Genomic DNA, 27,189 nt, shown 5'->3' with positions numbered 1-27,189 from the left:
GGAGGAGGAGGAGGAGTAGTACCCCCTTCTCAATTTAACTCTTTGACCATGGTACTCTTTTCCTCCCTGACCCCAGTCTTTATAGCAGTGATATGTGTTTTGATTGGGATAATTCTGAAAAGCACAAGGAAAAGCAGCAAGAAAGAAAAGAGTGATACTAAAAACAAACCAGAATCTCGCCCATGGGTGGATGAAGACTTAAGAGACAGCACTGACCTTCATGTAGAGGAAGACGGTAAGGAAAATAGAAATCAGCATAGCACTTTTCCTGTCTGAATTTTCTGTTGATTTGAATAAGGGAGACATGATCCTCTGGACTACTGAGTGTGCATACAACTCTGCAGCTACAGTGCACTTTCCTTAGCAGGGTAGAGGTCATACACTTCTGCTTCTGGCAGAGCAAGTGACAGTAGTAAGAACTAGTCAACCCAATTAGCTTAAAAAAAGTAACTGGGGGGTCTAATTGTTTGATCCTGTAGCAAAACCTGTGAGAGGGGGCTAGAGAGGAGAAAATGAATACGAATTCCCACTGTGGAGCTCTCCCATTCCTTATACTGGAAAGTGGGGTTTGACCTCCTGTTGAACAGGACTTCTTGATACTTCTCTGCTTACTACTTCTCTGCTTACTCAAAGGGGTGGTGTGTCTCTACTGTGGAAGCAGGATGTAGGGCTGTAACAAGTTCTCAGTGTATATTTCTATTCTGAGCTCTGAAGAACGCACATTTCCTTAGTACCATCAATACCCCTTTTCCCCTCTTGAGCCCCTGATGGGTAGGAAACCCAACATGAGATATGGAGAAAGGAGGGGTTCTGCAAAAGCACATGGGTTTCCATCACCATAGGGATCTTGGAGACATGATTTTATCTGATTTTGTATGCTCTGAAATTATACATTGCTCATTATACTTTTATCCTGCTCATTGCTATCATTGGCACAGTGTGTTTGTCTGACCTGCCAGCTCATTTCCATTAACTGTTTATGAATATGTAAAGTATATGTATTTTTCCTTCAATTACAATAACTGGCTCAGACATGCAGTCCTCAGCCATGCATATGCTGATAACCATGGGGCCTTTAACTGTTTCAGTATTATGGGATTGAGCTCTATTTGGAGACATTTTTAGGGTCAAATTTTCAACAAATAAATAAGAACCTAACTAGCAGGGTCTCTGTCCTTGCATGAAGTCTCAAGGCTGCATGAGTAGATCTGATACAGAATTGGGATATAAGTGTGTATGTGCACAAAAGGCACAGTCCTTTCTGCTCTTAGAATATGCAGTTTCCCCTGTTTCTTTGTAAAGCAAAGCTGCAGAATTTTGTAATCCCTTGAGATAAAGAAGGGCTTTTGTTTTTCAATTCTCATTTAATGTAACCACCTTTCTTGACCAAATCATTTTAAAGTTTGATGCATAGGTTTGCACCCCAAAATGATACCTACCCCAAAGCCAGGTTTTCTAGCTCATATAAAACTTCAACCTGCTTTCTGCCTCTGCACATGCTACTAATCAACATTTAATTTTTACTTCACTTTGGGCCAGGTTCTACTTCTACTTATTCCCCAACCAGCTGGGGGCTCGTGGCTAGCTGCCGCTCTCCTGCAGCTTTTTCCAAGCTCTCTGCCCCCTGATTGGGGAGCCAGGGCTGGGAACTTCCTGCTGCCAAAATAGAGGGACATGGTCCCTGCCTGGGTGCTGCCACCAGAGCCTGACCGAGGCAGCCGGCAACGGGGGCAGGGAGCAGTCTCCCAGTCTGCTCGAGGAGACAGCTATCTCCTGACCTGATGCTTCCTGCCAACCCCTGGGCTGGCTACTGCAGGGGGCCAGTGTAGGGCTGGAGCAGGCAGGAGCAGACTGCGGCCCATAGAACCAAATCTGCTCCCACATCTCTGCATGTGTATGTGCCTGTCCAGGGTGGGTTTACTCTGCCTACAAAGTTGATCCTTTCCAGTAATTTTTGCACTCCTCCTTTATCTGTAGCGGATGGCATGTTTGTAATGGCTTTAACCCTTGCAGGATCTATGTGCACCCCTTTCTCAGAAAGTTTTTCTCCTAGTTATGTTATTTCTTTGACCCTGAATTTGCATTTTTGTTTGTTCAGTTTCAAACCTGCTCTGCGAGTTCTTTCTAATGCTTTTCTTAGCTTCAAACTATGCTCTATCACAGTATTTCCCCAAACTAATACATCATCAGTATAACCATAGTTCAATCAAGACCTTGAAAAATGTGTTGCATCTTTCTGTGATACAGTTCAGATGCAGAACACAGTCCAAAGAGAAGCCTACAAAAGCAATACCTTCTTAAGGGTGTATTGATGGTATACAATCTAGTGCTTTCCTTTTCTAGGGGAACTTGCCAAAACCCAGAAGAGGTATCCAAAGTGGACAAATATTTATCTTCTGCCACATTGACAAAAACCTCTTCCCTGGTTGAAATGGGAAAATGTTCCCTTTTGATGTACATATTCATTTGCTTAGGATCGAGACACAATCTCAAGGATCCATCTTTTTTCTATTATGACCAGTGAATAAACCTAAGCAGTTGGATGCTCGACTTTTTCCTATTATGTCCATGTTAACTAATCTATTGAATTCCTTTTTCCGTTTCTCCCTTAGTACAAGGGGAACATTTCTTGGAGCGTGTATAGTAGGAGTATTTGGTTCTCTTAATTCTATCTTGTTCTCAGTTGGCAGTTTCCAGATGTCTGGAAACACATTATAAAGCTGTTCTTCTAAGTTCTTGCTTTCTAATCCCTCAATGGCATCCATTCTTTTAATCAAGCCTAGAGTTTTACACATTTGCAGCCCAATAATTGGCATTAGCTTTCCTGGGACAGTTACAAACTGAATTTTTACTATATTACCCTTGTGTCTAACATGCAGTGCACAAATACCCTTAGTTGCACTCATGTTCCCATTATATGCTCTAAGTTTCACTTTCTTATTCTCATAGTACAAAGGTTTAGTTTTCATTTTTTGAATAATGTATTCTGGTATTACATTGACCTGTGTTCCTATATCTAATTTAACAGTTACCATTAGCCCATTGGTGTCCAGGGTGATTGTCCAGGTCTCAGAAGAATGAACTTCTTGCATTGTGCTAATGAGGAATTCTTCCTTTTCCTCATTGCATAGAGCATGCATCTGCTGTTTCTTGTGTGTTGCATCCTGTTTCTTTCTGCAAACTCTTGCAAAGTGATTGAATCCTTTGCATTTGTTGTAGCACTTACCAAATGCAGGGCATTGCATGGGTTTATAGTAACTCATGTGCTGTGCTTAAATTTCTTCCTTTTTTTTGCTGAATTGCTAGATGGGTTTAATTCTTCTGGAATTGTGAGATGCTCCATTTTTTATTTTTTTTGTCTTTCTTTGAATCCCACTTATCGTACCATGTGTTGTTCTCAAAAGACCAAAGAGTCAAGCTTATAGAATGAGAAAGCTTGTTTATACAGAGAGCAGTACCTTGCATACAGTTCTTCTGTCCCCTTCTACAGTCCCTGGGCCAATGTAACACATAGACAGACAAAATTCTTTTGGGTAAACCTGATATCTTTTATTAGATCAACTCAAATAGTTGGAAAAATTCTTCTTAGCAAGCTTTCGGGCATAAACACCTTTCATCAGACAAAGGAAGCATCTACAGATGGTCTGTGCTCTTCCTGAATGAAGTGGTAAAGCAGCTAGAGGCCAGTACATATGCAAGAAAGACAGTCAGTTAAAATGTAAATTGAGGTGGTCACATAGGCTGCGGAAGGCCAGAGTTAATGGGGCTCAGCCTCCCCTCACAAATGCGGGGCAGCAGGTAGGGCTGCAGGACAGCCTGGCCATGGGCTCTGGGTGGATGCAGCAGAATGGGAAGGGACATGCATGCAGCCAGGATCGCAGCCCAGCATATGGTCACTCCCCAGCATGGCAGGCAAGTATCAGTCTACTCCGTGAAGGGGAAGGGGTTTGGTGGGGAGGGGCAGATCAAGGCCCCCCACATTGAGGGAGTGGGCAGAGGCATGGGCAGGGGCTGGAGTGAATGGGGCCCTGGTTGGGCCTGGTTGTGGGATGATCAAAGCCCAGGCAGCTCACCCAGGGGTACAGAGGGGCTCTCACTGCTGTGTACACCCCAGCAGAGGCCCGGGGGGCACATGCCCCTCCAATCTGTGCGCAGGGTGGAGACGGGCGGCCGCTGCATGCTGGGCTTTGCACCCCAGTGCCGCTGTCTCCGGAGCCATGCAACGCCATGTGCCTTCTGCTGCTAGGCTGTGCCACACCGCCTGCCTGCCCAGTGGTGGGATACACGTAGTGTCCCTCAGCTCTCAAGGCAGCAGCAACATGGTGCAGAGTCCAGTGCATAGCAGCCACCCACCTCCATCCCATGCACAGATCTGGGGGACACGTGGTCCCTAGCCTTCCGCCGGGGTGCGCACAGTGGTGGGAGCTCCCCTGCACCCCTGGACAAACCGCCCAGGCTCCAATCATCCCATCTTGACAACCTGGTCTGGCTGGGACCCCACTCACACCAGCCCCTGCCCTTGCCTCTGCCCCACTCCCTCCCTCACCATGGGGGCCTTGATATGTTCCCAAATAATTTTTTCTCCCTCTGCCTATGGGTGTTCAGTAGGTGAGAGACAGGTGGCGAGGGGAAGGGGGAATGAATGTAGCTGTAGTCAAAGGATGAGACAGGAGGGTGGATGGGAAGGGAATGAGAATAGCTGGTAAAAAGTGGAGGGTTTACCTGGGGAGTTAGATGTTAGGCATGCTATAATGTGTCATAAATCCAATAAATAATTTTTTCTCCCTCTGCCTATGGGTGTTCAGTAGGTGAGAGACAGGTGGCGAGGGGAAGGGGGAATGAATGTAGCTGTAGTCAAAGGATGAGACAGGAGGGTGGATGGGAAGGGAATGAGAATAGCTGGTAAAAAGTGGAGGGTTTACCTGGGGAGTTAGATGTTAGGCATGCTATAATGTGTCATAAATCCAATATCTATATTTAGTCCATGATTTTTTGTATCCAGTAGATTGATGAAGTGAAGTTCATAGGCTCGTCTATGGAAGGTATTTTGTAAACTCCCTTTGAGGGTTAAAACTGAGAGATTGGAGAGAGAGTGGTTTTCTTGTGAGAAATAAGACTTATACATAACACTCTTAGAGGTATCCACACATGTTTCCTCTAAAGTAATTTACTGTAGAGTAAACCTACACAGCAGGATTTGCACAAGTAGGCATGCCCAGTGTTAAGTACCAGACAGTGGTGTGTTACAAAAATTGATGCAACATGGATTTTTCAGGGACTTTCATAAGGTGGAATAGAATTGTACTGCAGTACTCAGAGGAGGATCCTAGAGCAGCCGCCCCCTATACCAGATCCAGGGCACGTGGCATCCACTATGACCCCCCACCCGGCTGGTCCAGGATCTGCACCACATACAATACCCCCCAAATCTGATCTGAGACTGTGGAGCCTGCCCTAGACCAGGCTGGGGGTGGGGGTGGGGGCACTTGTGGAGCAGATCCCAGACCAAAGGAAACAGTTGCTCTCTCTAGACAGTCCAGGATCCATACTGCACATGGCTATGCTACATGTGGAGTACATCCTGTATGTACTGGGGTTGGGAAGAGGTGCTGCATATGATGTAGATCCCAGACTGGCCATGGGGAGGGTGGAGGGCACATTTGTCTTTGTGGCAAGGGTCCCAAGGTAGGTGCCATGCATAATGTGAATCCGGACTGGCCAAGACGGGTGCCACATGCAAAGTGGATCCTGGGATGCATATCGCATGCAGTGCTTGGTCCAGTCAGTTAAGAATCCATGCTACACGGGGCACTCACTCTGGCCAGTCCGGGATCCACACTGAACGCAAGTCCGCCCACACCAGCCAGGTTAGGATGCATGTCGCATGCAGCACAGTGCTGGACCAAACAGGGGAGAGGGAAATGCTACATGTGGTGCGTATCCCAGACTGCCTGGACTGGGTACCACTTGGAGAGCATGTCCCAAGTCCTGTGTGCAGGGCTGGTCTAGCAGTGTGTGGGTCTGCTCAGACCTAGGGGCAACACTAGGGGTACTGAGAAAGCAGGCAGCATGGTATATATAGCAAAAACCAAAATGGAAATAAATGCCCAACCTTTTGGGAAGGCATTAGGTCTTATGGGAGAGATAGGTAGTGACTGAGACCATTAAGGTTTCCAGTGAAGAAGAGGATATCTACAGTAATGTTAGCAGATCCAAAGAGACTCAATATACACAGTCTACATTCAGCTGCCGTATTTGCAACTGTGCTATTTGATCAATGTTCATGTTGATTCAAGCTGGAATGCAGAGCTAGTGGCAAACCCGGCAACACCGTTAAGCCCCAGTATTAGACTGGAAAAATGTGACTAAGTGTATTCTAAGGCCACTGGGCAAATGCAGGCTGGTTGGTGTGAAATCTAGGAAATGCAAGATGCTATTGTTTGTAGTTTAGAACAGTGGTGCTCAGTGTTTTTACCCTGCAGGCCAGATGGGCAGTGCCTAGTCCATCCACAGGCTAGATTCAGCTGGTAGGCCTGATCTGGACCATGAGGGAGGGCCTGACAGGGTCTGATCCAGCCATACAGAAGAGGGCATCCCAACTTAGATTCAGCGGTGTGGGGGGAAGAGGGCATGGCTTGGATGCATCCTGCCCATGAGGAGGGAAGGTGTGTGGCCCAGTCCCAATTCGGCTATGTAGGGGAGGGAATGGGAATTTGGCAGAGGGGAAGGGGTCTCTCCATGCTCCATGTGGAGGGCTGCTCTGTTGTCCTCCTGCTGCCATGAGTGACTGGTGCCTCCTGAATCTGGGGGAGCACCCACAGGAGCCGCCGACCTTGTCAAGGGGGGGCACCAGCTCCACTGACAGCATCAGTGTTGGCTGTTGGGGAGGGCACGTGCACCCCTGTGCACCCCCTACCAGTCACTTGCTGCTCATCATTGCTGCTGAAAAGCATGGCAAACAAGGATAAGGCTGATCCTGCCTCAGGCAGGGGGCTGGACTAGATGACCTCTGGATGTCCCTTCCAGCCCTACTTCTCCATGATAGCTATGATTTGGAAGGGCTAATCTGGTAGCAGTGGTGAGCAGAAGTTGCTGTGGGTGGGATGAGAGAACAACATGGTCCAGATCCAGTCTCTTCACAGGCCATAGACTACTGACCCCTGAAGAAATACCTATGGCTCATGTTGTATCCATTGTCTGAATTTCAGTTCTTTCTTTCTGGTTTTAGGAGGAAACTGCTTTACTAGGTTATCAGAAGCAAGAAACAATTGCTACAAAAGGAAAGAGAAAAAAGAATATAATGTTAATTTGAAAGCCATGGCAGCTGGTATTTACAAAACTGTACGTCTAGAAATTGTTTTCATTTGGACTAATTATGTGAGCAGTGGGAACAGAATTTAGCTCATTCTAAGCAATTTTGGCAATGGGACCAGATAAGGCCTTTTTTGAACCAGAAACTATAAACTATATAGAGCCAAAAAAGCAAGCTATAAAATGATGTTTTTAATTTCAGTGCAGTCTAAGTCAGCTACATTTAACCATGACTCTTACAGAGGTTTTTTTAATAAACTGAGGGTAAGTTGCCAGGAAGATAAAGCAAACCAAACTGAAATATTGCTTTAATTGAGCCAGCATGTTAAAAGAATCAAAACCACATTCCTCAGGTCCATTAGGATAGCACTTGGGTTTGCTTGGCTATCCATCCATCCAGTAAGCCTGAAAGTGGCACAGGGCCTGTGCTCTGAAAATGACATACCTTTGAGCAGACCCAGGTTAGGCACAGTTAGTTTAGCTTCTGGGATGGGCTCACTAGAGGTGCTTAATGGAATTAGATTGCAGAGTGGTAAAAGGTTAGATGCAACAAAGCTTTTCTTTGTTGTTCTTTCTCCAGCTAAAAAGGTGAAAGCCAGTCAGACCAATCAGTCAGAAAACCAAATGTTTGTTGAGTGGAAGGTTTAGAGTACCGTAATTTGGTGCCATAGAGGCCAACACTGCAGATTTGTTTCCTTGCCTGTTTCTATCCTTTGTGTAATTTTCCCTTATTTATGTGGTCCAGTATGGGAGACTTCTCCTCTGGATTTACAGCTTATATTTGTATGTATATATTAGCAGCCTTTATGGTCACATACCAGTGCACAGGGCCCTGATCACGGTTCACTTACCAAAGTAGGATTCCAACCACTTCAGCACTGCTGAAAATTATACTAAACATTTTTTTAGCTTTTTCTTGAACAGTGAGATAAACTAAGTACTTCTGATGACAGGAAAGAGCCAGTTCCATAGTTGCGGTACATAGTTAAACAAAATACTTCCCCACTCTTGATTCCAAACTATAGAGATGTTTCACCTAGATTTAGACTGGTCAAAAACACAAATTGAAACTAGAGAGCTAATCTGTAACTCTATTAAGAGAAGCCTTGGATTTTTTTATAATATAAAAATTGTAATCTATTTTATTCAAAACTGGATGAGGGTTTTTGTATCTATATGTACAGAACATTGTCCATTGAGGTCATTAGTAGGGGTGATGTATAGTTCATATATGCAGTCTTTTCTTAGTGGAGACTGTTTGGCAGTATAATCTACAGCTTCATACAAAGATTCATAGAAATGAGAAAGGGACTTCCTGAGATGAATTTCATTCCATGCTATCACAGACAGCCTTGTCATATCATCCCACTAAAAACAGATTCTTCTTGAAAATAGTTGGTTCTTTTATCCTCAGTACTCCTATTGAGAGGCTGTTCCAACACTTCACTCCCCTGATGGTTAGGAACCTAACTCTAATTCCTGGCCTAAATTTATGTAGGGTCAGGTTATACATATTTGTCCATAAGGCAACAATGCCATTTAATTTAAATAATGTTTTTCCTTTCCTCATGTTTCCCACCCCCAGATTTGTTATAGATAGCAATCATATTCCCTCTTAGTCTTCATTTTCAGACTAGGTTAAACAAGCCAAGGTTTAGCCTTTTCTTGTCAAACAGGCTCTCTATTTTGCCCTTGTCATTCTAGCATAACTTCTCTGCACCAGTTCCCTTATGAATTCAGTCTTTAATAAGATGACTGGAAGTGTATCCAACATCCTAGATGAGATGAGGTATCACCACTACCTTGTTTGCTGGCTTTAAAACATTCCTGTCTCTACTGGAAATACCTTACCTGATACGTTCTGGGAGTGCATTCACCTTTTTCAGTCACATTATATGAGTGCTTCATATGTGATCAACTAATACACCCAGTTCTTTTTCATTCTTTTTCATTTCTAATGGATGAGCTCCTAGTTTATAGTAGAAATTCTTGTTTTTAGTTCCCAAGCACCTTGCCTTACACTCCATGCTATATAATTTCATTCCTTTCTATTTTTCCAATCCTCAAAGTTATCCAGGTCTGCTTGGATGATATACCAATCCTCTTCTGCAGAGATTATTGCTTCCCAATTCTGTGTCAGGAGCTAGTTTCATTAGCACCTTCCTATTTTTAGGCCAAGAGCATTCATGAAAATATTAAATAAGATTGGTTCCAAGGCAAGTCTTTGAGAAACTCCACTAGTAACTTCCTCCCCATTTAATATTTCTCTTTCAACACTACCAGTTGTCATCTCCCTTTAGCCACATTCCATCTAATTTATTTTACATTTATTATTTTGGCCATCACTCAATTATCTCTAATCTGAAACCCATCCTCACAGCATAATGGCCTTACTTCTTTCCTTCTCTTTTCATTTATCTGGTTGAAGAACTTTTGATTAGTTGCTTCAATTTCCTTTTCAAGACCTAGCTCAGCTTAACTTTTAGTATCTCTCACTGCATTCCTAAACTTCCTGAGCTTCAATGCATAGCTTTCTTTGATGATCCATTTTTTCCCATTCTTCATAGGCTTACTGCTTATTGCTATTTATCCAGTTATCCCTGGAGATATTTCCTTCAGGTTTTTTCCCTCCTGTTTTGGTCACAAGTTTCAAATTATTTGTGTACCTTTGACTTAAAGAAATTCCAAGTCTGTTTTATGTTCAAGTCTTTGAGCTCTTTAGTCCATTTAACTTCACCAACTAGTTTCCTTAAAGTTTATACTTTGAAATGGAAAATCTTAAATACTAACCTGTTTTTATCTGTCTTTCCACTAACTGTAAATTGAATAGACCGGGAACTCAGAATCCCAAGATTTGATTCCATGGTGAACTTTTCTTTAATATCTTCACTACTTACCAAAGCCAAGTCTAAAACAGCATCACATCTTGCTGAATCTTTCACATTTTGTGGAGAAATCTGTCAGCTATCATGTCCCAAAACTTTTGTGCCCTACCCTTATTAGTGACATTTGTTAAAATGTTCCATAATGACAACATTCTTCAGAATATTCATCTTTTTACCTTCCAATCCCATAGTCATTTTGCAAGGTAGATTCTCTTTGATCTATGATACCCCTTATTAAATCATTAGGGTCTATCATATCATTAATGTATATCTTTCCTGGTCTGCTCATACTCTTTGATATTGATATTCTCTGTATGATTGATGTTCCACTATGTTCCTGTTATCCCTATAATATTTGGTTTCATATCACTAATTCTGATGCTAGTCCTTCTAGTTGATCCTTTTTGTTGTCCAGTTTCTGCATTTGTGTGTGTATGTGTGTACATATATATTCATTGAATTGCTTCTTACTATCCACTCCCAATTCCCCGACTGGTTTAGGTAAAGATTTTTCTCTAAATGTATTGACAAACTGACCACCTCTTCAGCAACATAACCACTTTCTCTCCCCTTCCTGTTCCAATTTCTATCCTCCTGATACTTTTTTATCCATTATATCTCCATTTTCCCGTTTCCATGAACTAAAATTAGAGGAGAAGGTTACACAAGTTTTTCCCCCAGTCTTCTGTCACTTGAAACACATTTACTAATGGCTGCTTTTATGCCTTTCAATAGCTTACACATTAGTATAGTTCTCTTTTCAATTAATAAGTTTTTTGCTAGTTCTGCAATAGTACTATAAAGAATGATGACTTAAGTGGGTGTTTGTTCATTGATTTGCTTTGGAGCCAAGGTCAGACTGGTGGGTCTCCTCCAACAATTGGCTTCATAGAAAGTGCAGTACATTCTGTCATGTTTCTTTCATTCTGTACTCCAAATAATCCTCATTGTAAGAAAGCAAATAATGAGAGAATAGGGATGTGTCTGGGCCCTTTGCTAATTTTCAGTTGGATATTGCTATGATTTTCTCCCCAAATCCATTTCAGTTTATTTGATCACAACAGAGAAACTGATAGGAATGAGCTTTGTAGAGTGTTCATATGTCTCTGTGTTGCAGTAATAGCAGTCAGTACAATCTGACTTATTACTTCCATAAATAAGCCAATCTGATTTTATTTAGAATAACGTTGGAAACTAAATGCAGGCTTTGGACCACATTCTGTCTTCAGGTACACAGGACTTCATTAAAAGTTGTATGGAACAGCTGTAGCTGTTAGACTTAAGGTAGCAGTATGTGCTCTGGTGAGCCCTACTGATTCCTGCTACATCAGGTCAAGGGGTCTGAGGGTGTGTGCAGTGTACATGTGCTTGTAAGATGTGAATGCAGCAAAAGGGTACTAGTAAAATTAGACAAAGGTGCCGTGAAATCTCTCAGGCCCTTGCTAAACACTACATATATTAGGCAATTAACTGGTTAATCACACCATGAATTTAGACCAGCTGCAAGTGCAAAGTAATTATCACACAATTAACTGGTCAACTGTGCAATACATTTCGACTAGCCACACCTGCAAAGTAATTATCACACCAGAAAAGTGACATTACTGCTGTAAAAAGAGCCAAACAGCTATAAGTTAGCGCTGGAAAATGTGTAACAACTCTGTAGCTGGTTTCTCTCCAGCTTTCATTTGAACCTGTAGCAGGGCCCTCAATGGCATATACTCTTACTGGTTACATATTGCTTCTGCAAGTTATATGAAGTGGTTCTAGGTTACCTAAAAATGTTTCTGTCTTTGTGTCATGTTCTCTTCTGTGCTTGTCTCTCCCTCTTTTCTCTCCCTTCCAGCTGTTCTGACATCTCCCTGGTGCTGCTACTCCCATAACAGCATCGCCTCAAGCTTTTAGCGTGTTTGTATTATTTACTGTTTTGGCAGGCTGCCAGGTTTTTTCCTGAGGCTTGTAAGAGAGAGAAAATAATAATTTAGAGTAGTTTATATCTCATCAAAAGCTGAAGGGAATTCTGTGGAACCAGGAAACGGCAATTTTGTCATCCGTGGGGGTTTCCCTTGCAGAACCGTAAAGAGTAGCTGTACCAATATGAAACATCTGAAGGAGAAGGGCACAAGATTGCTGAACTGGGCCTCCTGGATTAAAAGTGCCCCTAATGCACCACAAAATGTTGGGGCAGACTGAAAGGATGCACGTTCTCTCTTGGACATCTAGTTTTACTTTTTCACAGGGGATAGAATCATGGTCCTGAAAAAATATGTTGCAATCTATTACCTTATGATATTGCCCTGGAGCAGTGGTTATCAACCTTCTTGGGCTTAAATCAGCCTACATTAGACTCAACACACCCCTCTATAACTTTTGTGAATTGAGTGGCACCCAGTTTCAAAAACTAATTGATATACTAGTGCTGATCTCCTTGCAAAAAGACCAGGCAGTGGGGGTAAAGGATCAGCCAGGCGTGGACAATTTCAAGCCTGCTCTTATCTGCTTATCTCCTTGCACCTTGGGGCACCCTTCAAATCTCTTCACACCTTGTGGCACCCTTCAAAGAATTTCACAGCACCCCAAAGTGCCATGGCACCCCGGCTGAGAATCACTGCCCTAGAGCCAATGCCTTGTAAACAACAAATGAGGGTGGTAACGAAGTCATTAAATGTTAAAAGGGACCGATATTCAGGTGACGTCTTTGTATGCAGAACGAAATGCAAATAGTCTAATAGCCACTATGTCTTTGTTCAGACTCTTAAGTGTGAAATTGAATAGACTGTAATTCCTCTTACAAGAAGGTCCATCCTTGGAAACATTTTACTAATCTGTTTATGAAATGTGAAATTATTGTACTGGTCTCCAAGACAACTGCATATACTAAAAAGAAGAGATAATTCTGTTTATATTTCTTAAAAATTATACAGCTGTACATTTGAGGCTACTTCTGTTTTTGGAATAATAACATAATGACAATAAGATTAGGAAGAAAATATCCCAGTTTCCAGAGCTATTTGTATTTTTGCCAGCTACAGCATTGTTGAATAGTCAGTAGGTAAAATCTAAATGAGTTTCACCAGACGTAAAAACTGGAAAAAAGAAAGGGTGTTATCCTTAAAACCCTTCAACTCTAGGGCCAGGTACAGAAATTACATTTTTACCGGTCTAATTGATTGGAAACCAGTCTATACGCATAACAGAACAGAAGTTCAGCACACATAGAGTGTTTTAAAAATGACGGAACCCAGTTTAAGATTTGTGCCTCCAGCAAAGGGCTATTGTTTTCTGTTTGCTACCCATCTATACTACGCTGCTTATAGAAAACTGTGCAACTTAGATCAATCCCACCTGGGGCATTTTCAATGTCTATACCTAGCCGAGGGAAGCACAGGGTAGAAGGAACCAACAAGTTGAATTTTATGAAGAAAAAAATTATAGTGTGGAAAATGAAGGAACATGTTTCAGTGAAATGTGGCAACAGTTAAAGCTTTTTACAAGGAGAGAGGAATGAAGAGAGACCATCATCAGGAACTCACATTGACTGTGGACTTATCCCAGGTGTGGATGCCCCTCTTCCCTTTCCTGTGTCCTGTCTCATACTTACAGCATTGTGAAATCACAGAACTTAACTCCAAAACACGTGGACACATAAATATATTCTATCAAACTAAGGAGCTTACAACCTCCATAATAACCTTTTTGTGTGCCCACTTCTGTCCCATGGTTAGTGAAAGCTAAGTATGACCAGTTTACCCCTGTTTGAAACAAGTTGCGACAATTTAGATTTCACTTGCCATGGAATTGGGTGGACAGACTGAACATCGTGGAGTAACTGACCACTGCTTTTAGTACGGTATAATTTCTACATCTGTCAATACACACAGTTTGAACTGAGCTCTGCATTGTAACATCTTTGAAAGGAGACATGGATATTGAGGAAACCAACTGTCAACCCCCAATGGAAATGTCATACTTCTTAAAAAAGTAGCCCTTCCCTGGATTTTGTTAATTCGATTGATTTCTTAGCTGTTTGTTTTAGAAGGAAAGCACTCTCATTTTACTTTTTTTTTAGTCAGCGAGTAACATTTGGCCTTTTCCCCACAACTTTTTGGAACCCAGGATGCTTATACACGAGCTAGGAAGATGCTCTGACACACTGTAATTACAACACATTGGAGCAGACTCGGTGAATTGAGTCTGCTGGAGCATGGCAATTGCCACACTCCAGCCAGCCTCTATATCTTGTGTATCAGCGTCCCCGCTCTTCAAAATGGTGGCAAGGGTGCTTTAACTAAAGCTCATTCAATGAGTTTTAGATAAAGTGCCCCTACCACCATTTTGGAGTGCAGGGACCCTGATACACAAGATGCTCAAGGCACTTTAATTAGAGTGACTCCCCTCCACTACACTCCTGGAGGATGTGTAAAAATGCCTCCAGTTTTGCAGATGGCTTACTGCACTTCAATCAGCCTATGATATATTGAAGGGTAACACAGCTGAGAAATGATTAGAGCATGTTAACAACCTAGGCTGCTAGGATGCTGCTGATTATTTGTTTTAAAGTGTATTTATTCAGTGGTTGCTATAACCTGAGGTATAAATTAAAGCTTGGTCATCTGGAAACTAGGGAATTCTGACTTGCCAGTGCTGTACAGTAGGGCTGTGCAAAGCTTCGGGTGCTGATTCGATTTGGAGGAGATTTGGCCCAGTTCAGTGACCGAATCTCCAAATACAAATCGAATCAGGAGACCACTTAAAAGGTCTGAATCAATTTGAAGCGCTGCAAATCGATTCGGAAAAGATTCAGAGAACTTCGGCAATTTGGGCAGTCCCTGCTCGCTGCAGGAGGGAGCTGGACCCAAACTCCATGCTGGCAAGTAGGGGGAGGGGGAGCTGGAGGAGTGGGGAGGGGATCATGGGGGGACCCCTGCCAGGCCCTGTCCCCTGCCTGCTCCCCCAGCCCCCTGAGTTGCCCCTACTCACTGGCTGCTGTGAGGTGTGGGGGTGATCCCTGCTGCCTCCCATTGCCCCGTGCTGCATGGGGGGCTCTGCCACAAGCCCCCCAACCACCACCCACTCTCCCAGCCCCACTATGGCTGCCCCACCCTACCCCAGCTCCCGTCCCTTTAAAAAATTAAAAGCTCCCACTCACCGGTTGCTGCAGCAGCCTTGGGGCTCCTGGGGGCTTGTGGCAGAGCCCCCCCTGCACCGCAGGGCAGTGGGGGGCAGTGGGGATCACCCCGCTGCCTGGCAGCAGCCGGTGACTTCAGGCTTCTTTTTAAAGGGCTGGGAGAGCAGATGGGGCAGGCATTGAGAGCAGGTGGGGGGAGGGGGGGAAGGGAGGGGATGGGGACGATTCAGAGATTCAGCCAATTCAGCTGCAGCTGAATCTCCAAATCAGATTTGACCGAATTGATTTGGGACAGTGATTCGAATCCCTGTCCCCCGAATTGGCTGAATCTGAAGCGAATACCAGACGCTTTGCACAGGCCTACTGTACAGCTGCAAATTTGGGTTCAAATATAGTACAGTGATTAATGTCAAATATATTAATGGCTTCCTACAAGAAATTAATCCGAAAAGCGCAGACTGAATTTTTCTTCTTTTTTGCAGACATTGATGAGGAGTGGCAAGGATTAGATGAAAACATTGCACATGTCCCTTTCTCTGCCGAGCGCTATTCTGAAGATGAAATGATTAAAAGGTCAAAGGAATTTTATGAGCTTCTCAATAAGAGGCGGACTGTCAGATTTATAAGTGATGAGCCAGTCCCCAAGGAGGTTATTGATAACGTCATCAAAACAGCAGGTACAATACTGGATGAATGGTTCTTGAGAATGACACAAGTTTAGGACTGATGCTCAACCACATAGGATAAGAGCAATATGGATGGGGAACACTTAGGGAATAAGAATTGAGAGCATGGACGGTATCTTTCCAGGTTTAAATGCCAGCCTGTTGAATCAGCACTGAATGAGGTTTCAGGAAGGGTGGGGCGAGGGAAAAGTTATCATCCCAAGAGCCATGTGAATAACTGATTCTTCTTGGTTTGCTTGCAGTTCTGAAAAATCAAAAAAAAAAAATTGTAGCAAACAAAAAATAAATTAAAAAAATAAAATTAAAAAATCAAACGAATCATTTCATTTGACACAAAATAAAATGTTTTATTTCTTTTCTTTAGTTTTTCAAAATGTTTTACTTAAATTAATTTTGAAATTAAACATTGTATCTGTATTTATGTGAATATTATAAGTGCTCAGAGAATTTCAGTGCCCTGGTCCTAGAGGTGGTTGAGTGAAATAAAAAAAAAACAAGTGGATTTACACATGAAATAAAGCTTGCTTGATGACATAGAAATAGGAAAATAAAAAATAAGTATGAAAATAAAGATAGGGATGAAAAGAATAAGAATAAAATAAGAATAAAATCTTAAAATATTGATGTAAAAAATTCAGAACAATTTAAAAATGTGTAAAAAAAAATTGAATTAATGAAATGACACAATAAAATTCATTAAATTAATTAACCACTTTTGGTTACATATCAGTGAACTGTGAACTATAGACATCACCAGTCTGTAGTGGGGATTAGCAGTGTGCAGTGCTCCCTGCTGTAATTTAGTATGAAGAGATCAGCAGGGTGGGTTGTTATGTGGCGCCCCCTGCAGTAATTTACTGTGAATAGCGCACTGAGCATTTCATGAGATTTCAGACCAATGACATGTAAACAGTGATGGAAAAATAAAACCCACCGTTTCAATTTAGGAGGCATAGAATGCAACCCTGGGCCACTTGTACAAGTGATGGGGGTTTTGTTCTCCATAAATTCATAGATTCATAGATGTTAGGGTTGGAAGGGACCTCAGTAGGTCATCGAGTCTGACCCCCTGCCCTGGGCAGGAAAGAGAGAGTGCTGGGGTCAGACGACTTCAGCTAGGTGCTTGTCCAGTCTCCTCTTGAAGACCCACAAGGTAGGGGAGAGCACCACCTCCCTTGGAAGCCCATTCCAGATTCTGGCAGCCCTTACTTTGAAGAAGTTCTTTCTAATGTCCAACCTAAATCTGCTGCTCTCCATCAATTTGTGGTCACTGTTCCTAATTACTCTAGGGGGTGCCCTAGTAAATAGAGCATCTCCTATTCCCTGCTGCCCTCTCCTGATGAATTTATAGGCAGCTACAAGATCATTCCTCAGCCTTCTCTTGTGAAGGCTAAAGAGATCTAGGTCCCTCAGTCTCTCCTCATAGGGCCTTGCCTGCAGGCCTCTGACCATATGAGTGACCCTTCTCTGAACCTTCTCAAGATTCTCCGCATCCCTCTTGAAGTGCGGTGCTCAAAACTGCACACAGTACTCCAGCTCCAATGGTGGGTTTTATTTTTCCATCACTGTGGAAATTGTGGAACTTATTTTTCCATCATTGTGTCAATTAAAAACCCACCATTTCAATTTAGGGACTTCTGTCACTGGTATGGAACAATGATGGCCCACCGGCAGCTCACCCCTCCGGCTGCAGGCAGGCTCCACCAGAAAAAAAAAGAAAAAGCAGCAAGGGACCCAATCTCTGATCCCTTTTTTTTTCCCCCCGGAGCCTGCCCACCAGCAGCCGGGGACGAGCTGCCAGCAGGCCCTGAGCTGTGGGGGGCCCGGTCCTTCTCTCCATGGCAGTGGTGCCCCCTGGAGCCACCTGCTAGCAGGCGGGTGTTGCCCGGGGCATCACCACTGCAGAGGACCCCCTGCAGAGGATCCCCTGCAGCTCAGGGCCCGCTGGCAGCTCACTCCCCAGCTGCAAGAGAGGTGGGTAGGCTCCGCTGGAAAAAAAAAAGCAGGCCCCTCGCCACTGTTTCTCTTGCCTTGGCAGAGCCTGTCCACATGAGCTGCTGCTGAGTCGCAAAGCCCCTGAGCTGCAGTGGGGCCTGGTGCTTTCCTCCGAGGCAGTAACGCCCCCCGGGGCTGCCTGGTTAGCCTGTTAGTGGGCAGGTGCTGCCCCAGGTCACAGGCAGCACCTGGCCCAATCCAATGGTGCACAGGGTGCTGGAAGCCCAGGGAAACTCAGGCTTGGTGGACTTCCAGTGCTCCATGCACTGTCCCTGCACCTTCCTGCCACCTGGGACTGCCCAAGAACGGGCTGGCTTGCCCCTGAGGTAGTGCAGAAAGGTGGCAGGGTGTGCTGGTGGCTGGAGAAGGTGGGGGCATTGTGCGCAGGGTGCTGAAAGCCCACCAACCCCGAGCTTCCCTGAGCACACCTGGGCTTTCAGTGCCCATGGACTGTCCCAGCTGCCTTCTCTGGATGTATCACTGCAATTTATCACATAGCAAACTAAAAAACTTTGGATGGGTTTTACTTTTCTATGTAACAAAGTCATTTAAATAGAAATACACTGCCAGATGTGTACAGCGTGATGAAATTGAAACATAATACACTGCCACAGGTGTAAACTGTGACACCATTAAACCAGTAAAAAAGGGCAATTAACCCACTTAAAAGGCCAATTTCGTGATGTGTACAAGCACCCCTTAAGAACTAAACCCCATCACATGTACAAGGGCCCCAAATGACCAAAGTCATTTGACTGAGTCTGGCTGTTGGCACCCAGAGAAGATACTATGAGGTAAGCGAGGCTGTAAACTTGTAGTGCACTATTCTTTCCACAGTAACTGCACATCTGTCTGTTCTTACTGTGTGATATATATAACACAGCTACCCCATTTTCACTGTGGGCTAAGCTACCGTCTCAGAAATTAAATTTTAGGGTTTTTTCCAGGATTTATGTACCCCAGACTTTTATTGTACTGTCCAGGCCCAAAGTCATCTCCAACAGCATTGACTGTACTCATCCACGAACTGGACCTGCATTACTTCTGTCACTCTACAAGCTGGCTATTGTTAGTAAAATATAACATTTGAAAGCAGCATTAAGAAATTTAAAGGACTTGGTGGGCATACTCATACAAAGATTCCAGCAGTCATTTGCTTTCGGTTGTTTCCCCTTTAAAACACAGTAAGCCATTTTGTTGCTATACCTGCATGGCATGAGCCTCTTTTGTCTCCTGGTTAGGTGGCAATCATTAAGAAGCTAAACATGTTTTGTCAAATGCAACAAAGTGCATATGCATATGCCTGGAATGCACATAAAGCATCTCCTAATCTAGAAAAAGAGTTCTGAGAAATATAAAAAAGGGAAAATGTAAACACCTGCAATTATGGTCTCAAGCTGAGGAAAAATTAAGTACTTGATAAACTGTATTTAATATGAAAGACAGCCATGTCTTTAAGTAGCCTGTTCATAGTACATCTCAAATTAAAGTCAGCGCATAGATAAATGAACATTCATTTCTAAGACCTGCAAGTGGTTAAAATATTTATTTTTCAAAGGAAACAAGCAGAGTCCATTCAGCTAGCAAAATTCTCCACCTTAGTCCTTTTTAGCCAGCTTCACATATGAGGGGCGAGGTTCAAATGTAATATGTACCTACATGTGTCAGCTGCTTTTGGAGCTGTCAAGTTAAACTGAATGCTACTTAGCAGACTTCTGCACAGCAGTGTCCTTCTTTAATCGTGTGGCACCTGATTTATTTTGGCTTCTAGGTTTGGCTGCCTGAGGGCCCTTCAGCCAGATCCTTTGACTCAGCTGCATATTTAGTTCATTTAGTATTTTGCTTTGATTTTATTGCTCTGCATTAATATTACTTACTGTATGATGCTTAGACAGACCTTAAATGTATTAAATTAAAAAGTTCTAATTCCTTGCTTCTCATATTATGACAGAAATCTGAACAAGAATTAAATAGGATAGCCAGTAGTGAGTAGCACTTAATACTTTTTTCCACAGAAAAATAAATGAGACTTTCAGCATCAGTGGGACTGAGTCCATTCGCTCTTATTGGTCAGCCTAATTTCTTGTTGTTCTGCTTTGCAGTCCTTTAGTAAACAGAATGATGATTTTGTGCCTCATTTTTGCTACCCTTTTGTTGAGTGATTTTACTATTTGTTACCTGTATGCAGGAACTTCTCCCAGTGGAGCACACACTGAACCTTGGACTTTTGTAGTAGTGCATGATCCAGAAATAAAACATAAAATTCGGGAGATCATCGAGGAGGAAGAAGAAGTAAACTACAGGAAAAGGATGGGAGACAAATGGGTGCATGACCTAAAAAGACTGAGGTACAAAAATCAATACAAAAAGCAGCCAAGATTTTTCAACATGATGACAAATCAGAGGACATAAAGGGCACATGCAGATGAGTGCGCACATACAGTTTGCAGTGCTACAGACCCATCTGCAGTGCCACAAACCACACATGCAGGCATTTATCATGCTGCTGATTTGCAGTGTGGTGGGTTTTTTTGACACTGGAAAATCCCAGTGTTAAAAAAACCTGTGACAGAAAAAAGCAGGGCAGTGCACATGGCAGCAGCATGCACCACCTGAAACCAGAGCCTGGCTGGCCAGAGCCACATTCCAGCTGCCAACCAGGCTCCATGCACCCGGATTACTGCTGCTGCAGCAACACTAGGCCCCCAGGACCCCAGGTAAAGCTGCTGGGCCAGCCCAGGTGCTGGCCCCAGCCTCCTCTACTCCACCCAGGGCAACTCGCCACATGTCAGAGCATGCATGCATGAGCATTCTCTAGGGACAAGTAGCAGCAGCACAACTATGTGCCCCTGCTCTTTGTCTCCAGGGAAACATATGAGTTCTCATCTGGACATGCCCAAAAAGAGCCTGATTTGGAAAATAGGGTGAGCAGACAACAGCAAAAAGTAATGAAAGTTAGAAAGACAAATGTCGAGACACCAAAAGTGCTTAGTTGCTTCTGAAAATCTTGAAAAAGTAAACTCATAACTGAAAACTTGTCAGCTGTGTTTGCTCAGAAAATGTATTCTAACTACTACTTTTCTTTCATTTATTTTAAGGGAAAACAAAGAAGCTTTTTGAATCAAATACAAATATTTGCTTTAAAATATTTTTGCCCAAGGATCTTTAAATATTCCTAATTTTCCAGGGGATTTTCCAAAAGAGAAGAAATTAACCCCTCCTTAGATTCTACCCCATTTCAATAGAGCTAAGAAGGCAGCTGAGATCATGGTAGCTTCTTCCACCAGGCTACTTCTTCATAGAGTGGCTGTTTCAATTCCATAACTGAAAGGATTAAATTCCTCCTTTTGGGGGCAGAGATTTTCCATAATCTAGCTCACATGATTCAAGGTAAAGACTTGCATGAACCCTTAGCTTTATAGAGGTGAGGAAACACCCTGAAATCAATGGAGCTTTTGCAGCATATCAAATTAAGCATTTAGGATCAGAGGCCAGCAGTTCCATATGCTCCACCTCTTTGCTAATAGCATTTATAGCTTTTATTTATTCATATCAATAGTATTTATTGTTCTGGTACAAAACCAGAGTATATGGGAGCTATATAAATAATTAAAATATAGCTCTTTCTGCATAATAATGAGATTGGAATATGTGCATAAGATGGTATTACATATACTATCTCTTCACAAATAGCACCAATAAAAATCCTTGCTTGTTTTGTGAGTTCCTATAATACCACTCCTGAAACCAATGTCACTGTAGTAAAAATGGCTGAAAAACAGGTCAATGAGCTAGGTTGGATGACCATTGCTCCATCATGGAAAGTGTTTAAGAAAAGGTTGGACAGCCACTGGCTGGGGATGATCTAGGCATAGCAATGGCTATGTTCTACCATGGTATTTCCTGTGCTTCTGGGCATTTTTGGCTGCCTCTGCCCTCCCCCCTCTTTTCTGTTATATATGTCAGGGTATTTATAAGTCCTCCCAGAGGCATTAGGTGTTGGCTACAACCAAGGCTGGGGACTTGACTGGCTTGTGCCAATGTTCCTGCTGGGAGCAAAGCTGGAGGTTCCTGGCTAGAGGGTCTTGCCCCTCTACTGAGGGTCAGGCTGATTGCCATATTTGTGGGTCAGGAAGGAATTATATCTCATGGTCAGATTGATAGGGAATGTGGGCAGTTTTGCCTTCCTCTGTAGTGGGGTTGCTGGCCCTTTACCTGGGACCTCTTGAGCATATATTCACAACATTTTATGCAGGACATTGGCTGCTGTGGTTCCCCTGTTAAACCTGTGTGACAGGTTAGAGTGTTAGATCTTGTGCTGTTTCAGAGTTGATGGTAGTCTTATGTAGAGTTTAGATTATGGTTTGCATGGGTTGAGTTGTATAGGGATGGCCCTGCCTCAGGTGGGGTTTTGGACTGGATGTCCTTTGGAGGTTCCTTTCAGCCTTACTTCTTTATGGCTCTATGACTATAAGCGTAACTGTGGAGGAGCAGACAGGACAGCCCCCAGGTACTACCTTTGTGCAGGAGCTCAAAAATAGCCATGACCACAGTGGTGGCTGATCATGCCACTCAATGAAATTCATGGCAGCTGGCACTGCCCTAGGTGCTGCATGGCTGCTTTGAGCATGGAGTTGCCCAGCTGTGCCTCTGTGGATGGTTGTATTTGTGTGCACAACCTAGACAAGGTTGTTTTCAAGCTGTGTCAGGAATTCCCATCTTGATAGACTGAAAATAAGCATTGCAGTAGGAATTACAGTATTTTGCTTTGAAAGATTAAGTCACTTCCTTTTTTCTTGATGCCTGAAGGCAAGAGCCCTGAGTCCAGGCCACAGGTAAGAAAAGATAGATCTGTATTACATTTCCGTACAACAACACTACAGAGCTGGAAAAAAACCCAAGTCTTTTATCCATATTGTCCGCATGTGCTAAGATTTAGGCCTCTAGTTCAGGTCTATTTCTGTAAAAAAAAAAACACTCAACGTTTTAAATAAAATATTATTAGTAATATCAGTACATTTAATATTTTATTAAAATTTAAAAATGTTCATTAACAATAATTTGTGGTAAGGTTTTTTTTGTCTTTAAGAGCTCCATCATCGTAACTGTTGCACCCTTTTCCCAAATCTTTATGGCCAATGCAAATATTTTGTGAGGTAGTGAAAAGAATTAGGCAACAAATAAATATATGTCTTAACAACAACCTTTTTTCAGAACAAATTGGATCAAAGAATACCTGGATACAGCTCCCTATCTGATCCTCATTTTTAAGCAGGTGTATGGGAGACTTCCAAATGGCAAAAAGAAGACCCATTACTACAATGAGATCAGTGTTTCTATTGCCTGTGGTATCCTTCTGGCTGCACTGCAGGTATGTCAGTGGTTTGCCACACAGCTGGGTTGGGTTTAGACAAGGCATGGATGAATTGCTTTGAATAAAATAACAAAACTGAACCTTAGTCCCAAACTGGGACTAAACCCAAGTCTTATGGGAGGTATGAAAAAGTTTGACATTACTATTCAAAAAATTAATAGAATCACTAGAATGAAAACTTGAAGCTTTGAATGCTCCTATATTGCCAGTACACATTTGTACTGAAAAAATGCTCTGCCCATTATGAAGAGGCTTAGGTCCAAAAAGATAAATCCGATCTTCCTTTAATATTGGTTAACAGTAAGAAAAGCTATGTGTCTCATGTTGCCTGCACCTCCTTTTAGAGAGTAGATCCTGGCACATACAGCACACATAGCTGTTGCATTACACAAATGGCAGAGCTAAGATTCTCAAGTAGCTGTCTGATAATCATAAACCATAATACTATTAACACCTTCCTTTCATTAATCCCTAGAAAATACTTTAAGGATCACTGCTCTGAGATCATCTTTAGTGTTATAGGACACAGCACTGCCAAAAAAAAAGGAAGCCTGCTTGTCACTTAGTAGGCAAGGCAGTTTCACTCATTTTGTTCAAAGCATTTCTGAAGATGAATTCATGTATAAGGCATATGAAACTGCATATGTTTTACACTGGGCAATCAGATAATCTGATTAATCTCCCAACATTTAATTCATTTTATTATCTCTAATACACACAGAGAAATATTTGAATAGTCAAGGTTTCCTGGGTATTATATCACTATAACAGGGGCAGGGAAATGGCGCTTACACTGAACCAACTTATTACTATTGAAATAAGTCTTTCCCCTTTGTGCCCTTTTTGATGTCTGGTGGTTGTATCAAAGGAAAATCTTCCCAGGTGCAGAGCTGAGGAGGAAGCAGTCCATGTGACTGAAATGTGCCACTGGTGTGCCACTCCTCTGTAGCTGTCCACTTCCCTTCCCAGTACTTGAGTAGGAAGAGGGCACACTGGGGATGTGGCTAAAAGAGAAGGGAGAAGAGCCATCACCTTGGGCCACCCACCAGCATGGAGCTCTACTCTTTCCACAGACCTCCTGCTCTTCAGTTCCTTTAGGAGTCCTTGCAGTCAGTTATTTGCAGCTATCCTAAGCCCCAAAGGTTGTACTGTCTTGTTCCTAGCTAGTCATTAGGTCTCGGTCTCTTTAGGCTCCACTCTTCCTCCTTCCATCATCCCTCCCTGGGCCTTTATGCAGACAGATACCTGATGGTCCTTGTAGCTCAGCAGTGGTGCTCCCTCCTCTGTGACTCTTGCTCAGCTCATAGTTGCTGACAAGACTGTCGAGTAGGGTTGAGTGCTATAGAGTCCTGTCAACTGAGCAAGAGTCATGGAGCGCTGGGCTCCATGACTATGAACTGAGCAAGAGCTACGAGTGCTGGGCAGACTGCTGGATGCGAGAAGCTCAGCGTGTGAAAATGTTATGAAACTGGCACTCCTACATATTTAATAGATCTCCGTTCATCCCAAAGGTTCCCCAAATGCTTAGCAGATTAAATAGAAGGCCATGCACTGCCTTAAATCCTCAGGCAGAAACCCCACTGAATCGGGGAGAGCTGCATGCTCATCTCTTGGTTATGTTTGCCCCTTAGCATTTGTCATGTTGCCCTGTTTTCTTGTGGGAGTTGTCATTGGCAGACTGGGCAACAGGTGACTGGTCTGAATGAATGTCTTTGTTTTTCTGTAAAATCCAAACAAAATAAAGTGCATACTCATAGCAGGTGACAAGCTGTTCCTAAGGGGAAAATGTTGTCACACCTCTTGAGAGGCACAGCACTGGCTATGGAGTACTGCCTATAGAGAGGGTGGCAACTTGAGGCCCCCTTTGTTGCACTTGCTGCAGGCACTGAGATGGGCCCTGTGTAAATCGGATCAATCCTGCAAGCGGCTCTAACTCCCAGCACCCTCCTCATCACTGTCTTTGAGCGGTGGCGTAGCACAGAATGCTAAAGTAACAGAACATGCCAGATATCCTGGAACAGCTCCAGATTTCAGCTCCCCAAACATGGGACTTTTGTTCCAAATTTGGAAAAAAATAAATAATTCTGGATCAGATCGAGGCAGCATCCTATGGAGTCTGCTAAGAGGATGCAGCTTGATGCTCTCTGTTGTGAAAATGCAGTTTCCTCCTGACCTGGAAGCAGCATAGCCATGTTCGTGGAGCACCATGCCCAGGTTTGTTAGCCCTGCCTCTCAGTGCTGCTTGAATGCAGCTGTGCTAAGTAGCTCTTGTGACAGGTGAGATGATTAGGTTGGGTACAGTACCACGGGAATGTAGCACTGCTGCTTCTGGTTCAGGAGGTAGCTGCGGTCTACATCTGCATGTTACGCTTCACCTGTACCTCAGCTGCACTAATTAGCCTGTACACAACACTTCGCTGTGGGAGCTGCACCAACCAGACTCAGAAATAGGGTAAACTACTCCAGTAGTTCCAGTAGTTTTGCTACTCCAGTAGTATAACAGTAGCATAAGGAGGGGTGGGCACCTGGGGCACCAGCCCTGGGTGCCCACTTAGAGGAGGTGCAAGAACAGCAGCTAATGCCACTGGCCCAGCCCCTGCTGCCCAGGGCACAAATCCTGGTAGTTACACCACTGTGTCCCAGACTGTGTTCCTTGAAAGACAGTTTCTTTACAAAAGCCCCACTACAATAGCTGCTTCAGGCAGGCTCCTCTCCTGTCCCCCACCCCAACATAGTGGGACCTGTGAGGCTACTGTCTTTGTAGCTTCATCACTAGGAAAATCCTTTCCTGTCCCCTGGCTCTTCCCGTGGGGCCCTTTATGCAGCTGTTGGAATGTCGAGGGGACAGAACAGTATTCTGAATGTTGAATTTCTGCCTCCCCAAATCCTCAAATATGCTGTGTTTGCAGGAACCCCCAAGCTTTGCGTTAAGTATGATAGGAAACCTACTTTGTTGTTGCTAAGACTATCAGTAAAATAAAGTTGAGTTCTAAAGCCTGATGGACAGTATGGGCATTATTGTAGGAATGGTGGTCAATGAACATTATTGTACAGTGGACATTATTGTAGGAATGAAGAGGCAGTCACAGACTCGGGAGTAAGGATTTTATGTTGGTCTGTTTGTTTAAAAGTGTTTCTGCCTGTCCCTGCCTCCTCCTCTCTCATTCCAGAACGTGGGTCTGGTCACAGTGACTTCTACCCCTCTGAATTGTGGCCCTCGTCTCAGGGTGCTGCTTCAGCGCTCGGCAAATGAGAAGTTACTCTTGCTGCTCCCTGTTGGATATCCCAGCAAAGACGCCACTGTGCCTGATCTGACACGGAAGCCCCTGGATGATATTATGGTGGCTATGTGAGCATGGAAAAATCAAGGCAAGCAACTACCAAAATGCCTGTTGTAAAGCAACAACTCATATAATTCTGCTTCTCTTCATTTCTATTGCACACACTTCATCTTTGTCCTTTTTTATGCATCTGCTGTGCCGGCTGTTTATACTGGTATGCCTTTTTAGTGCTAGCAATTGCAGTGGCTACATTCGCTATATGCAGTGAGTAGTCAAGCATGGTGAATTTGACAGCTGCTATTATCAATGAGCCTGGTTGATTGTTCCAAGGGATGTGCACAATGGCATTTAAATGACCTTCATCACTCAAATTGCTTCTCCACCTGAGGGGACTTTTTTTCTGAATTGGGAAATTGCCCTTGTGTGATACTTGTGTGATTGTCACTTGCACAGCTATTTTCATATTAGGGCTTTTGTTCGAGGGAAGCATTAGAGAGCTTAACAAAGAATGTAAGGAGACCTAAGTGAC

At 43.4% G+C, this 27,189-nt stretch overlaps 1 protein-coding gene across 1 annotated transcript; it reads left to right on the top strand.

The window, feature by feature from the left end:
• Window positions 1-26,986, top strand: IYD (iodotyrosine deiodinase). The gene is made up of 5 exons (XM_006031769.3): window positions 1-235; window positions 15,807-16,001; window positions 20,194-20,353; window positions 23,220-23,376; window positions 26,550-26,986. Exons 1-5 carry the CDS (start codon window positions 49-51, stop codon window positions 26,730-26,732), a joined length of 882 nt encoding a protein of 293 aa, XP_006031831.1. The 5' UTR covers window positions 1-48; the 3' UTR covers window positions 26,733-26,986.
• The last annotated feature ends 203 nt before the right edge of the window (window positions 26,987-27,189 follow it).

Source organism: Alligator sinensis, unplaced genomic scaffold, assembly GCF_000455745.1.
Source record: "Alligator sinensis unplaced genomic scaffold, ASM45574v1 scaffold608_2, whole genome shotgun sequence".
NCBI lineage: Eukaryota > Metazoa > Chordata > Crocodylia > Alligatoridae > Alligator > Alligator sinensis.
Note: the sequence above shows the minus strand (reverse complement) of the source record. Positions and strands in the feature narration are given on the sequence as shown.